This window comes from Microcebus murinus, chromosome 15 (assembly GCF_040939455.1).
Source record: "Microcebus murinus isolate Inina chromosome 15, M.murinus_Inina_mat1.0, whole genome shotgun sequence".
NCBI lineage: Eukaryota > Metazoa > Chordata > Mammalia > Primates > Cheirogaleidae > Microcebus > Microcebus murinus.
The window spans coordinates 56,850,049-56,865,584 of record NC_134118.1 but is presented as its reverse complement, the minus strand read 5'-3'; the positions used below and the strand labels follow the sequence as shown (position 1 = coordinate 56,865,584).

At 36.4% G+C, this 15,536-nt stretch overlaps 1 protein-coding gene across 2 annotated transcripts in view; it reads left to right on the top strand.

Moving 5' to 3' along the window:
- Positions 1 to 15,536, top strand: part of FAT4 (FAT atypical cadherin 4) — a 157,490-nt gene that overhangs the window by 109,594 nt on the left and 32,360 nt on the right. For both annotated transcript variants that reach the window (XM_076010637.1, XM_012784166.2), the window contains exons 8-9: positions 7,822 to 8,072; positions 9,997 to 14,346. In XM_076010637.1, coding sequence (XP_075866752.1) covers positions 7,822 to 8,072; positions 9,997 to 14,346 — 4,601 coding nt within the window. The remainder of the gene's footprint in view (positions 1 to 7,821; positions 8,073 to 9,996; positions 14,347 to 15,536) is intronic.

Below are 15,536 nucleotides of genomic sequence, written 5' to 3'. Positions count from 1 at the left end.
TTTAGGCACTAATTAATATAGTTATTCCAGGTGGAGTGGCCTTGTACTTATATGGCAAAATGAAAATTGAGTGAATAGATTTGGGTCATACACTTAAGATTGAAAATGAGAGTAAATGAAAGAGAGGAATCAGAATCATTTACTGAGTTTTCTGCTCTACTACCTGGGCAGCTTATGATATCATCTACAAAAGTGAGTTGGATTGGAGGAGAAACAGAATTGGGAAAAATCCATTTTTATTTGAATGCAGTTTAAGATGACTGTTAGTCATTCATGTAGAGATATCAGCTGGGAAGTTGGAGATATGAGTATGGAGCTTAGGGTTGGGGTCAGGGATGGATAAACACAATTGGGAGTCATCATTGTTTACAGGACATTTAAAAGCAATGAGAACAAGTTAGGAGAGAGTATAGCAAAAGAAGAAAAGAGGAGCTGGAACTGATCTCTGGGAATTCTCCAACACTGAAAAGCAGCTTTAGAAGAAAAAAGTCTCCAAAGCAGCTGAGAAGGCCTGGCTGTAGATAAAGGGGGAAATCCAAGAGAGAATGGACACTTACATATATTGTGAAGGAGGGAAAGCAACGTACAAACTTCTTTCAGACTTACTTCCAAGAGAAGAGCTCAATTCCCAGAGGCCTATGAAGTCAAACCACCATGGATTGGCAAAATTTCCATCCAGGGTCATAGACTGGGTCATTGTGCTTCCACCAAACACCCAGAGAGAGGCAGGTACAACTGAACTTCTTCCAGGGTATGAGCTTCAAAAGGCCAGTAAATATCCTCTCCTTTATTGGTTCTACACCAAAGCATAAAAATAATGAAACTCATATCCTGACATTAAGTCCAAAGTCTTCAGCTTAATGTAAAGAGCAGAGCCTTGGGAATCAAGCTGTGTGGAATTGAGTCCTGACTCTACTATTATGAACTGCATGTGTATGGAAAACTTAGCGTTTCTGGACAAAGTTCTCTTATCAATGGACTAGGTATAGTAACAAGAAAACTGAATTTATAAGAATAAATAAAATAATTTAAGTGAGCTGCTACTTAGAATAGTGCCTGGAACCAAAAAATGCTCAATAACTGTCAACCCATATTTTTCTAATCCATGAAAATCACTTAGCTCTGTATCTATCACCTGTTAGTGCTCAGAAAGCTTCTGATAATGATTTTGGAAGAGAAGTCCTACCCACTAGAGTGTGATAATCTTATTTAATTATTTGTCATGCAGAGGAAATTTTCTCCTACTTAAGGCAGATATAGAATATTGCCAATCAGTAACAGGACAGTTCTCTTGTGTGAGATGTTTAAATTCTTGACTGTGCAGTTAAATGTTTATGAATTTGATCCCATCATCCATTGATACATTTGTTTATTGCTAGAATAAAATGCTATGCTGTTATGCTGTTTTCTTTTAGCGTATGCCAAAGATTTATTGAAAAAGTCATCCTATGCTTGTTAACTATGCTTGTAAAATTGGTCTAGAAATTCTTGTTCATATTTTCAGAATGTTTTACAGAGTTATACAGGTAGGTCTGATATGATTGTTTTGGTTTAGTAGTATGTATTTTGGTTGTTTGGTTGGTTGAATTTTCATGTTTTTCTTTTTTAATATCAGGGAATTAACTTATACTTTCCCATTCACTGAAATCCAAAAAACTCATCTGTGAAAATCTTTAAATGACTATAGAGATTATCATAGAGTGAGTTAAAATAAAAATTGAAGCTGTTTTTATCTTGTGAAAAAAATTATATTTACTTGTAAATTAATTTAAGGCAAACAATTATTATAGTTTAAGTTAAAAATATTTGCATAGATAAAGTAAATAGTAATGACAACCTTAAGCTTATTTACTCTGGCCTAATGAAACCTTAATGGATTATAATGCCTTTTTATAGTAAATGTTAATGACTCTTTGCTATTCATGAAATCCCGGAGAAAATCCATTCTGTCTTCTTTTTAAATGAGCATTGTTTTAATTGTTATATGCCCATTTAAATTTTACATATTTAAGTTATTTACTCAACTACTGATGGGCTCTTGGGAAGCACAAACCTTTGTGTGGTTTATAATTTGTTAATTTTCCCCGATGTTCTAGCATCATCTTGGACACAGCAACCAGCCAACAGATATTTATTTATAATTTTATTTGTATTTGATCAAACTATGCATTTCTACACCTGGTGTGCTTACTTTGAGTTCTACCTTTTATTTCACCTTTAATATTTTCCCTTCTAGCAAGCCTTCCTATGTTAATTCCTACTCTTTATCTAAGTCTAATATCTTTACTTTCCACATACCTATGCCAGAACTTAGTGTTTATAGCTTTGTATCCTCTTTTCTCCCAACTGGTCCAAACCTTCATTCAAACCTCACTTCTAATTCTTTTATGTCATAACATGAGAGAAAATCATAAAACTGCATTGACAGGGTCCACTTTCCAAGGAAAATCCCTTAACCTGTGCTCTTAATCTGATCCCATTCAATTCCTTCCAAGACTTTAATTCAACACTTACTACATTTCTCTCTTGTGCCTTCAAGTTATCTTTCTTCCTTTGATCATTTTTTATCTACATAAATGCTTATCTATATAGTTAGTATATCTACAGAAATGCTCAGAGCATCTGGCATTGAATTCTGGTTCTTTTATTTGCCTGCCATGACCTAGGGAAGTCATTTTAATGTCTTTCAATTGCAGTTCTAAAACAATAAAAGTAGAGACAAGAATTTATATTTTATACCTGGTGAGAATTATGTATTGACCCCTATGATGTGTCAAGCAGTATATATGAAATCAGTTAATATCCATAAATGTATTTGGCACAACTATTTAGGACATAAAAGTCACTAAATTAATGTTAGTTTTCTTTTTCTTTTTATCCTTATATTTATTTTATTCCCAATATATTCTTTCTTACCTAATGTCTGGCATATCATAGTGGCTGTCACTTAAATAAATGCATTGAATCAGTGATTGTAAATTCTCTAGAAGTGCTGCTTTCAGTCACTTTACTTTTACTACAGTGTTCTTAAAAGGGTGGCTTCACTATCTCATAGTTTTCTCTGGCCAATAATTCCTGAAAATCTTTCAGTCTGATTTTCTCCTCTATTGCTTTACTAAAAAAGGCTCCATCAGAAGACTCTACTGTGATCTGTCAAGGCCAGTGACTTTTTCTGAGTCCTTATTCTCTACTACCTTTTGCAATGTTCACACTATAGGTCATCTTTTCTTTTTGGAATTTTTGCCTTCTCAATGTCAACGTAAATGTTATTGCTTATTTGTCACCCCACATCTCCAACCACATCTAATTTGCCTTCTGTTTGTACTTTTTCTCTCCCTACAAAGTAATTTGAACATTCCCCATAACATTATTTTTTCAGTCCTTTCCTTCCTTTTTTTATATTTGTGTGTGTGTTCATGTGCACATGGATGTGTGTATGTGTGTGTGTGTGTCAGAGAAAGAGAGAGAGAGAGAGAGAGAGAGAGAGAGAGAGAGAGAGAGAGAGAGAGAGAGAGAGAGAGAAAGGGAGAGATCAGTTGAGATGCTTTTCCATGACTGAAAACATGAATTCTATGCAGAAAATCCCAAAATCTGTACTATCAACTCTGACTCCATTCCAGAGCTTCCTACCTATTTTTATAACTTTCTGATAGACATATTTTACCTGGAGGTTCTGTTGGCATCATAAACACAATGCACCTGAAACTCCTAACCTTTACTGTTTCTGATTTGGTTTTCTGCTTTCTCTTAATAATGTAGTCTTGCTTTTTTCATCTACAGTTTGTGGGTAAAGGTCATCCTCTACCCCCTATACCCAGTCAGTGGACACATTCTCATGTTTCTTTTTTTCTAATGTCTCTGACACCCATTCTTTCCTATACATTCCTTCTGCCAAGATCCTAGTTCAGTCCATAATTGCATCATGCCCAGACTATTATAGTAAAAATTAACTTACTTCCCTTACTCTTGTTTCTAATTCCTAGTTTCTATGCGCTACACCATGCTGTACAATTATGGAGCCTCCAAGCCCTGTTGGATTCTGAGGAGTTAGGCACTCTAAGTCCCATAAGGAGTACAGTTTAATACAAGATGTGATTTTGTAATCTTGTAATTATAGTACCTTGTAACAACTATAATTTAAACACAGAATGAGTAGAAAGAACAATATAGTCAATACTACTCAGAAAATAAGTAGAAGCTTCAAGTAGTTAATGATTTTTAGAAGAACAAAGAAGTCATTTATCTGCAAATGAAGGGACAAAAGATAATAATGACAATAAACAGGTACAAAGGCAAAAAGCTATGCAGAAGCATGGCCTTAGAGAAACAAAGCCTTACAGTAGGCTTGTGCCTGTTAACAGTGGACCTTGTGTAGTGCATAAAAAAATTCAACATTTCTTTCTTCATCTAAGGAAAGAAACAATGGAAGTGTTTTAAGCAAGGCAATAACATGACTAGTTTATATTTTATGGTGATTCCTCCCCAGTGTTGTAGGAAATAATTTGTATAAAGCAAAGCCAGAGGCAATGAATGAAGAAGCAATGGCTATAATATGAATCAGCTTGAACATTCACTGGCTCTGCTCTAACAGTGATACTCTCTTCCTCAAAAATCTTTCAACTTCCAGTTTGCCTATGGCCTGCCGCCCAGTCTCCATATTCCAGTCACTCCATAAATGGCTCCAGAACCTTCCCAAGTTTATTCTGCACAAATCCCCAACATATAGTCACAATTTCAGCCTTACTGGATCGGATCGTTTTCTGCTCCTGGGAAAAGGATCTGCACTTTCCCAAGCCCTATAACTTTAATTCATTCTGTATCCTAGACCAGGGCTCAACAGACTGCCACCTGCAGGCCAAATTCTGCCCAGTGCCTACTTTTGTAAATGAAGTGTTATTAGAACACAAATGTGCCCTTATGACACTAGCAGATCTCAGGCAGAGGCAGAGAAGGTTAAAAAAAAAATCAACCGGGGCATATTTTAACTATACAAATACAATGATTGATTCAGAGTTCAGATGACAATGATCTCAGTTCAAGCTGATTCGTATTCTTGCCATTGCGTCTTCATTCATTGTCTCAGTTTATACAGACAATTTGAAATAGTAATTTCTGATTCTCAAATCAGAAAAAAATTAACACATTTGTTCATTTGCATTGAACTAAATCAATGTAAACTAATTCTACCTGACACACCATAAGCAAGAAACCACTTTGGCCTGAGCAATCAGGGACAGCATTTCTTGTCTTCACTACATTCCATCAGTTGAATTTTGCCGTCTTTATGCTGTGGCTTAATGGAAAAAGTGTATGTTGAAATCGTAAGGACAGAAGTTCAAACTCTGGATCTACTGTTTATAGTTTGTTTCTTTATGCAACTATTTTAGTCTCCCTTAGATTCAGATTCCTCATATAGAAAAATCCAAAACTAAAATCAAACTGTTAAGGTTGGTTTGAAGTTTAAATGAAAGCATATATAAATTGCCCAGTTGTGTGCTTGGTACATACTAAGTCAATAAGTTGCCAGAAATCTTTAAAGAACAGCATAGATGTTTAAATGTTAAGAAAATAGCACAAGACGCAATCTAATGAAGTTCATAACATTTCAAATTAATGTCGGTCACAGAAACAAAAGAGGTCCCCGCAAGGGATTAGAACAGAACCAAGCCTCAAGTCAGAGAGATGTGGGCACAGTACCTTAGCTGCCAGCCTTCTGACAAAGCCCCTTGTGCTTCTTCTATCTCTCTGTTTTTTAAACTTAAAATTATAAGTTTGCATGTAACCAGTGTTACAGAATAGCTCATATTTAAAACACACTTTTTCTATGCTTTAGAATCCAGTGAAGTCTAGAAAAAATTAATCACATATATATATGAGAATTTGTTTTTTCATTTAAAAAATAAAAAAATATATTGCCTACTTTTAAGCAGACAATCATAGTTCATAGCATGTACAATAGCATAAAATTTAAAAAATAAGAATGTATACCATAAGGTTCTCAGTTCATTTTCTGTTGCTATAACAGAATATCACAGAGTGGGCAATTTATAAAGAATAGACGTTTATTTGGTTACTAGTTCTGGAGGCTGGGATATCTAGGGCCGGCATTTGGTGAGGCCTCAGTGCTATGTTATTTCATGCTGAAAGGGTGAAGGCATCACATAGCAGGTGAGCCCATGAGATAGAGGGAGGAAGTAATCAGGCTAAACTCATCCTTTTATCAGGATCCCACTCTGGTGATAACTAACCCATTCCTGAGATAAAGGCATTAATGCATTTATGATGGTGGAAGCCTCATGGCCTAATCCACTTGCTATCCACTGATAGCAACAATTCCCCAAATAATATCACACAATCCTGATATCCACTTTCCTGCAGACTTTCTTGAAAAGGTAAGGTAATTTGATTATTTTGTGAGCCCTGAATTTCTAATTTTTAAGGCTTCATTTATAAAACTCTGGTACTTTTATTTTGATAAAGGATATTATCTACTGTATGGAGATTATCTACTGTATGAGAGCAATAATTATACTTTATAAAGAGTCTCTTCTAGTCCAAGAAATATAGTCAGTGCTATTCTCTTTCACTCCTGACTTTGGCAAGTGAGTATGCCAAAAAGTGTTAAAAATCTGAGCAACACCAATAACTTATCAATACTGAAACTATGTCTCAACCAAACCCCTTCTGTATTCTTTTTCTATTTTGCTATCATTTTATGAGACCTCTATTCCTTTTAAATATAAAGTCCCCATTAGTTTATTATTTCACTAACGTAGCATAAAGATGTTGAAATATTTGTTTTAAGCTGTGAGCACAATGGGAAGAGTGTATATGCTACTGGCTGCGATGTAGGGGATTATTTCTTTTTCCCCTGCCATTTCTATTAGATACATGCTGTTGCTATGTTTATATGGACAGGAACCAAACTATAGAAACATGAGGTTAACTCTAACAAAGGTATTTCATTGCTGGTATAAAGAAGAAACCCTTTAAGGATATCTATTTCTTGCTACTATCCAACTTTAGAAATTATGGACCACAGCCAATTTCTGAACCTCCAAGCATAGCTCCTTCTTTCTTGGCTGATCTCTCTGGGACCCCAACTCAGACATAAAATCAGGAGTATACACAGACAGCTTTACCCTTCGGAAAGAAGAGAGGAGCTATTCTCAGTGGAAACTCCTGCCCGTTAACCAATCTGGCTAGCATCAAAATAGCCATGAAGATGTCATACCTCTCCTGACAAGAAAGCAACAAAGCCATATGAGGAATGACAAATGAGAGAATTAGTAACTAGGATGGTCTCTGTATAAATAATCAGTTCTTCAGTTGTTCTGAGAGCCAATGTAAGTCAAATACAGGGTTTTGTCTTGAAAGAATAAAATCTTCAGCTGATTGTCTCTGGTTTATTATGGTACACAGCGGAAAAATAATTTTGAAGTTCATTTAACAGATATTCATTTATAATCCTGGCCACTAACCACAATGTTGGAGCAAGGCCTTGATTTATGCTTTCAGGCTAATTTATTTCAAACACAACAGTCTTCTGGGTTTATTTGGGGGCCTCGCATGACTCGACAGTCCTAAAAACCTTGTGAAGACCTGTTTAACATCATTGGACATCTCACAGTAAAGATTGACAATGTGGTGTTCACATAAAATTTAAAATATTTATCTTCTAGCCACGTTTGTGCTTTCACTGTTGTGTGATCTTACTTGTAATATTTTCTTACATTTCTACCTCAGTTTTTAGATTATGGTAAATAGATGTTATTATATTAAAACTATAAAAAATATGCCTATGTCTGCTGTCTGCTTTAGTTATAGGATCATTGGCGGAAACTCTCAGTTCACCATCAACCCATCCACTGGACAAATCATCACCAGTGCATTGTTAGACAGAGAAACAAAAGATAACTATACTTTAGTAGTGGTCTCCAGCGATGCAGGCTCCCCGGAGCCTCTTTCTAGTTCCACCAGTGTGCTCGTCACTGTGACTGATGTCAATGACAATCCTCCACGATTTCAGCATCACCCGTATGTCACGCACATCCCATCTCCTACTCTTCCAGGTAATCAGCCTAACTATGAGGCTGCATGGATATAAGCAAACTGGATCTCAGACATTTTCTATAAATATATTTGTTAGTTTTACATATGTATTTCTGATTTAGCCTAATTTTGCAAATTCTCTAAAATTCAGATTGTTTTTCCTAATCAAATTGACAGAACTTTGAACCTTTTAAATGAATTCTTTCTTCCCAGACCAATTATGTACAGGATTTTATAATTGCCACATATTTCCTATTGCTGTTTCATAATATTACTTGCATATTGTAAATAATTGAAATGGATATCACTTGATAGTCAAGGATGGTTGTTCCCAGAGGTATAATTTGTGTGTAATTTCCCTAAGAATAGGGACATTTTCTTTATTTTTCATGCCATACACCAGTGCCAAAAACATTATCTGAGTGGCAATATGCATTTAAATATATTTTTTAGTGGAAAATGAATATTTTACTTCAATTTTCCATAGATAAATTTTCAAAAATGTTAATGAATATTCTTATTAATATTTATTTCTATTTCAGTTTTTGTGGATACTTTTTTTAGTTTATAGAGCCCTTTATGAACCATTTTCAAGTTGACAATATGCATTTTTATTTATGTATCTTTTAAAAAATTTAGTTTGATATCATTTTCTTTTTTTGAAAGAATGGCATACTCTATTAAGAACTGCACAAATCTTCATTAATTTGTAATTTTTAAAATGCATTTTTGAATAGGTAAATACACAAATATAGCACATCAATCTTCCTTGCATGAAAATATTATTAATTCAAGAAAAAAAAGATAAAATAAAATAAATGAATCCAGTATTACTCCTCTCAGTGATATTTTATCTTCTATTAACCTGAGAATGCCTAATTGATACCATTTTGAAGTATCAAATCCATAAATGTATGTGCCAACTTTCAATCAAAAGGAAATGTCAATATCAAAGTCATAAATACCTGATGAAGATCTTTAGCTGAAATGATGTTGGCAGGCGTGAGTCTAATAACATCTAATGTGTGGTGGTGCGACATAGCATCTCCTATGCAAAATGAGGTATGCTTAAGCATCTTTTCCTCATTGCACTTATTATAATTAATTGGAATCACTGGACTTTTTAAAAATAAAAGACTTTTTACTTTGTTACAAAGACTTCTGTAGGGGTAGAAGTACAAGTTTGGGAATGGTTTCTGAATGAGTATATTGAAAACATGTTCTTATGGCAGCTTTTCTGCATACATTTACTACAATCTGTTCCATTGGCATTCATTCCAAGCACTAACTCTTGGAATCCAAACTGAGTCCATTCTTCAGTTCTTATTTCTTACTATTTTATAATTATTTTAATTGGTTTATGTATATATATGTATATACTTCATTTGCATGTGATAATAGCTCACAGATAAAGGGATTTTGCAGTGGATGTAAGTGAATAAACAGTGGATATAAGGAATCAGCAGTAAGAAACATGATTTTTGTGCAGTTATTACATATACAATGATTCAAAAGTATTTCAAAACATAATACAGTATAGTCTCTTTACATTGAGTAGAAGCATAGCTTCTTACAGAGCTCACGTTATTTGTTGGAATGCTGTGTTATGCGTAGATTTTTCTACTAGAAACTATGATTCTGAATTATTAGCCAGTTCTGTTTTCTGTGCTTCTCTCAAAGGCATATGAAAATATATTAAATCCAACAAATTGTCTGGGTTTTACTTAGAAAGGGGAAGGTCAGGCTCTGAAAACTATCACTAAGTAGATTTCACTTGAGATCCTCAAAGAAAATATAGGAAATACTGTTCTCCCTACTAATCATAAGAAAATATTAATAAAGTCATATCAGACAGCAATGTAGTGTTTTATATGCATTACCCTACTACCAAACATTTTATTTGGTATTCCACTTGATTATAATTGCACACTCCCTCTTTTATAGGTTCCTTTGTCTTTGCGGTTACAGTCACAGATGCTGACATTGGACCAAATTCTGAACTGCATTATTCTCTTTCGGGTAGACACTCGGAAAAATTTCACATTGACCCACTGAGGGGAGCTATTATGGCAGCTGGACCACTAAATGGAGCTTCAGAAGTGACATTTTCTGTACATGTAAAGGATGGTGGCTCATTTCCAAAGACAGATTCTACAACAGTGACTGTTAGATTTGTGAACAAGGCAGATTTCCCTAAAGTCAGAGCCAAAGAACAAACATTCATGTTTCCTGAAAACCAGCCAGTAGGCTCTCTTGTCACTACCATTACAGGATCCTCCTTGAGAGGAGAACCTTTGTCCTATTACATTGCAAGTGGGAATCTTGGCAACACTTTCCAAATTGATCAATTAACAGGGCAGGTGTCTATTAGTCAACCTCTGGACTTTGAAAAGATACAAAAATACGTTGTGTGGATAGAGGCCAGAGACGGAGGTTTTCCTCCTTTCTCCTCTTATGAAAAACTTGATATAACAGTATTAGATGTCAATGATAATCCCCCCATTTTTAAGGAAGATCCATTTGTATCTGAAATATTGGAAAACCTCTCTCCTCGAAAAATACTTACTGTTTCGGCAACAGACAAGGACAGTGGACCCAACGGACAATTAGATTATGAAATTGTTAATGGCAACAAAGAAAATAGTTTTAGTATCAATCATGCTACTGGTGAAATTAGAAGCATTCGACCTTTAGACAGGGAAAAAGTATCTCATTATGTGCTCACCATAAAATCTTCAGACAAAGGTTCCCCTTCTCAAAGTACCTCAGTAAAAGTCATCATTAACATTTTAGATGAAAATGATAATGCCCCTAGGTTTTCTCAGATATTTAGTGCTCATGTTCCTGAGAATTCTCCCTTAGGATACACAGTTACACGTGTCACAACTTCTGATGAAGACATTGGTATTAATGCAATTAGCAGATATTCCATAATGGACACAAGTCTCCCATTTACAATTAATCCTAGCACAGGGGATATTGTCATTAGCAGACCTTTAAATAGGGAAGATACGGAACGTTACAGAATCCGAGTTTCTGCACATGATTCTGGTTGGACTGTAAGTACAGATGTCACAATATTTGTGACAGATGTGAATGACAATGCTCCGAGATTTAGCAGACCTTCCTATTATTTAGATTGCCCTGAACTTACTGAGATTGGCTCCAAAGTGACTCAGGTATCTGCAAGAGATCCCGATGAGGGATCAAATGGACAAGTGTTTTATTTTATAAAATCTCAGTCAGAGTATTTCCGGATTAATGCCACCACTGGAGAGATTTTCAATAAACAGATCTTAAAATACCAAAATGTCAGTGGCTTCAGTAATGTGAACATCAACAGGCATAGTTTTATAGTGACATCTTCAGATCGAGGTAATCCTTCCTTACTTAGTGAGACAACAGTTACCATCAACATAGTGGACAGTAATGACAATGCCCCTCAGTTTCTTAAAATTAAATATTTCACTCCGGTCACCAAAAATGTTAAAGTTGGTACAAAGTTAATCAAAGTTACTGCAGTAGATGACAAAGATTTTGGACTGAATTCTGAAGTGGAGTATTTCATTTCTAATGAAAATCATTTAGGAAAATTTAAGTTGGACAATGATACAGGGTGGATTTCAGTGGCATCTTCCCTGATTTCTGACTTAAATCAAAACTTTTTGATCACAGTCACAGCAATCGATAAAGGAAACCCCCCACTTTCTTCCGAAGCAACTGTTCAGATAACTGTCACTGAGGAAAACTACCACACACCTGAATTCTCTCAAAGCCACATGAGTGCAACTATCCCTGAAAGCCATAGTATCGGTGCCATTGTCAGAACTGTTTCTGCCAGAGATAGAGACACAGCTATGAATGGCCTGATTAGGTACAGCATCTCTTCAGGAAATGAAGAAGGCATCTTTGCAATCAATTCCTCCACAGGTGTATTAACACTAGCCAAAGCTCTTGATTATGAGCTATGCCAGAAACATGAAATGACGATTAGTGCTATAGATGGAGGATGGGTTGCAAGAACCGGTTACTGCAGTGTGACTGTAAATGTGATTGATGTGAATGACAATTCTCCGGTATTCCCCACTGATGAATATTTCCCTACTGTTTTGGAAAATGCCCCAAGTGGAACAACAGTTATCCACCTAAATGCAACAGATGCTGACTCTGGGACAAATGCTGTGATTGCATATACTGTACAGTCATCGGACAGTGACCTCTTTGTCATTGACCCTAACACAGGAGTCATAACCACTCAAGGATTCTTGGATTTTGAAACCAAGCAGAGCTACCATCTTACCGTGAAAGCCTTCAATGTCCCTGATGAAGAAAGGTGTAGCTTCGCCACTGTTAATATACAATTGAAAGGGACAAATGAATATGTGCCTCGTTTTGTTTCCAAACTTTACTATTTTGAAATCTCAGAAGCAGCTCCTAAAGGTACTATTGTTGGAGAAGTGTTTGCCAGTGACCGTGATTTGGGCATTGATGGGGAGGTACACTATTTGATTTTTGGTAATAGTCGAAAGAAGGGTTTCCAGATCAACAAGAAAACAGGACAAATTTATGTCTCTGGAATTCTTGATAGAGAAAAAGAAGAAAGGGTGTCTCTGAAGGTATTGGCCAAGAATTTCGGCAGCATTAGGGGTGCAGATATAGATGAGGTCACTGTAAATGTCACTGTGCTTGATGCCAATGACCCACCCATTTTTAGTCTAAACATCTATAGCGTTCAGATCAGCGAAGGGGTCCCAATAGGAACTCATGTGACCTTTGTCAGTGCCTTTGACTCAGACTCTATCCCCAGCTGGAGCAGGTTTTCTTACTTCATTGGATCAGGGAATGAAAATGGTGCCTTTTCTATTAATCCACAAACAGGACAGATCACCGTTACAGCAGAATTAGATCGAGAAACTCTACCCATCTATAACCTCTCAGTTTTGGCTGTTGATTCAGGGACCCCCTCAGCGACAGGAAGTGCCACTTTATTGGTCACCCTGGAAGATATAAATGATAATGGGCCTATGTTGACCATTAGTGAAGGAGAAGTTATGGAAAACAAACGCCCAGGAACTCTGGTGATGACCCTTCAGTCCACTGATCCCGACCTCCCTCCAAATCAAGGTCCCTTTACCTATTACTTGCTGAGCACGGGGCCTGCCACCAATTATTTTAGTCTGAACACTGCTGGAGTTCTGAGCACAACTAGAGAGATCGACAGAGAGCAGATTGCAGACTTCTACCTGTCTGTGGTTACTAGGGATTCTGGTGTTCCTCAAATGTCTTCCACAGGAACCGTGCATATCACAGTTATAGACCAAAATGACAATCCTTCACAGTCTCGGACGGTGGAGATTTTTGTAAATTATTATGGCAACTTGTTTCCCGGTGGGATTCTAGGCTCTGTGAAGCCACAGGATCCAGACGTATTAGACAGCTTCCACTGCTCGCTCACTTCGGGAGTTACAAGCCTCTTCAGTATTCCAGGGGGTACTTGTGATCTGAATTCCCAGCCGAGGTCCACAGATGGTACGTTTGATCTGACCGTCCTTAGCAATGATGGAGTTCACAGCACAGTCACGAGCAATATCCGAGTTTTCTTTGCTGGATTTTCCAATGCTACAGTGGACAACAGCATCTTACTCCGTCTCGGCGTACCAACAGTCAAGGACTTCTTGACTAACCACTACCTTCACTTTTTACGCATAGCCAGTTCTCAGCTGACGGGCCTAGGGACTGCCGTGCAACTGTACGGTGCATATGAAGAAAACAACAGAACATTTCTTTTGGCAGCTGTGAAGCGAAATAATAACCAGTATGTGAATCCCAGTGGTGTGGCCACCTTCTTTGAAAGCATCAAAGAGATCCTGCTCCGGCAGAGTGGAGTAAAGGTGGAATCTGTGGACCATGACTCGTGCATTCATGGCCCATGCCAGAATGGAGGGAGCTGTGTAAGAAGACTGGCTGTGAGCTCCGTGTTAAAGAGCCGTGAGAGTCTTCCAGTCATCATGGTAGCAAACGAACCTCTGCAGCCTTTCTTATGCAGGTGTCTGCCAGGATATGCCGGTGGCTGGTGTGAAATAGATATAGATGAATGCCTCCCATCCCCTTGCCACAATGGGGGGACCTGTCACAATTTAGTGGGAGGATTTTCATGCAGCTGCCCAGATGGCTTCACGGGTAGAGCCTGTGAGAGAGACATCAACGAGTGCCTGCCTACTCCTTGCAAGAACGGTGCCGTCTGCCAGAATTTTCCAGGAAGCTTCAACTGTGTTTGCAAATCTGGATACACAGGTATGACAGTGTTTTACTTTTCTCACTGATGTTAGCCATGTCAAGTATCATGGAAAGGAATGAATTTTGTCATTTGTAAATGATTTCCCAAAAAAACAGGCATAATCATAACAAAGGTTTTTAAGGATTTATACTTCTCGCAAGAGAACCTCCAAGGTAGGGACATTTTCTAGTTTTTACAGGCAAGGAAGTAGAAGTAGAGAGAGGTTAAGTAAGTTTTCCAAGGTGATTCAGTTACTTCGTTGTAGTGTCAGTATTCAAGTCTACCCAGTTAATTTCAGAGTTTAAGCTTTTAGTGAATCTGCTCAGTGTCTCTAAGAAGAGCTGAAAGAGCATAATATCTTCTTAAAAGAGTGCTCTAAAGTTTAAAGGATGTGGTATATATAAAGCCTGGACCATTTTACGTGCTAAATAATAATTAAAAATTTATTGTTGATTCTTTTATCATCAGCATTTTTATGATCTTTCCAAATCATAATCATCATCATTATTAAAATGTCATCCACATTGTGAGGAGAATACAGCAAGAATCATGTTTTAAGACTGAGATTAAAATGGTATGTTATTTCTAGTAGTTTGGTAGAGAGAATAATTGGCTGATTTCTCAAGAAAGCCAGAACAAAACTGAGCCACAATTTACCTTGACATTTTAGAAGCAGCATTGAATATATAGCAGAAAATCTGTTCAATTAGTCTTTAGCATCCTAATAGGAAGTGATGTCAATACATACAAATATCTCTGTTTCTATTTCTAATCCCTATCTATCTACATATCTATCATCATTATTACTATCTATCAAAATTATCCATTTATCTACCATCTATTAGCTGATCTGTGGTTGATGTTCCTTTGAATGTGAATAAATATTACCCTACTGATAAGTCTGAGAACAGCAAAACTCTATCTTATAATTTGTACACTATACATTTTTCGAACCTACATACTACTTTGGGTTGCTCTGTATTGTTTATAACCACAATTTAAAGTACTGGTACTATAGGTAGAATCAGGATAGATTGTTTTAGATTTTTATAGATGTAAATTGCAAAGTAATACTTTAAAAGAAATTTTTAAGCAAATACATTTTATACTATATTTTTGAGATTGTCCATCCTATGTATACCTATGGTTTTATATTTGTAGAATTAAACTTCTTGATAGTAATATAAAGCAAGTTTGAAAAAGTTGA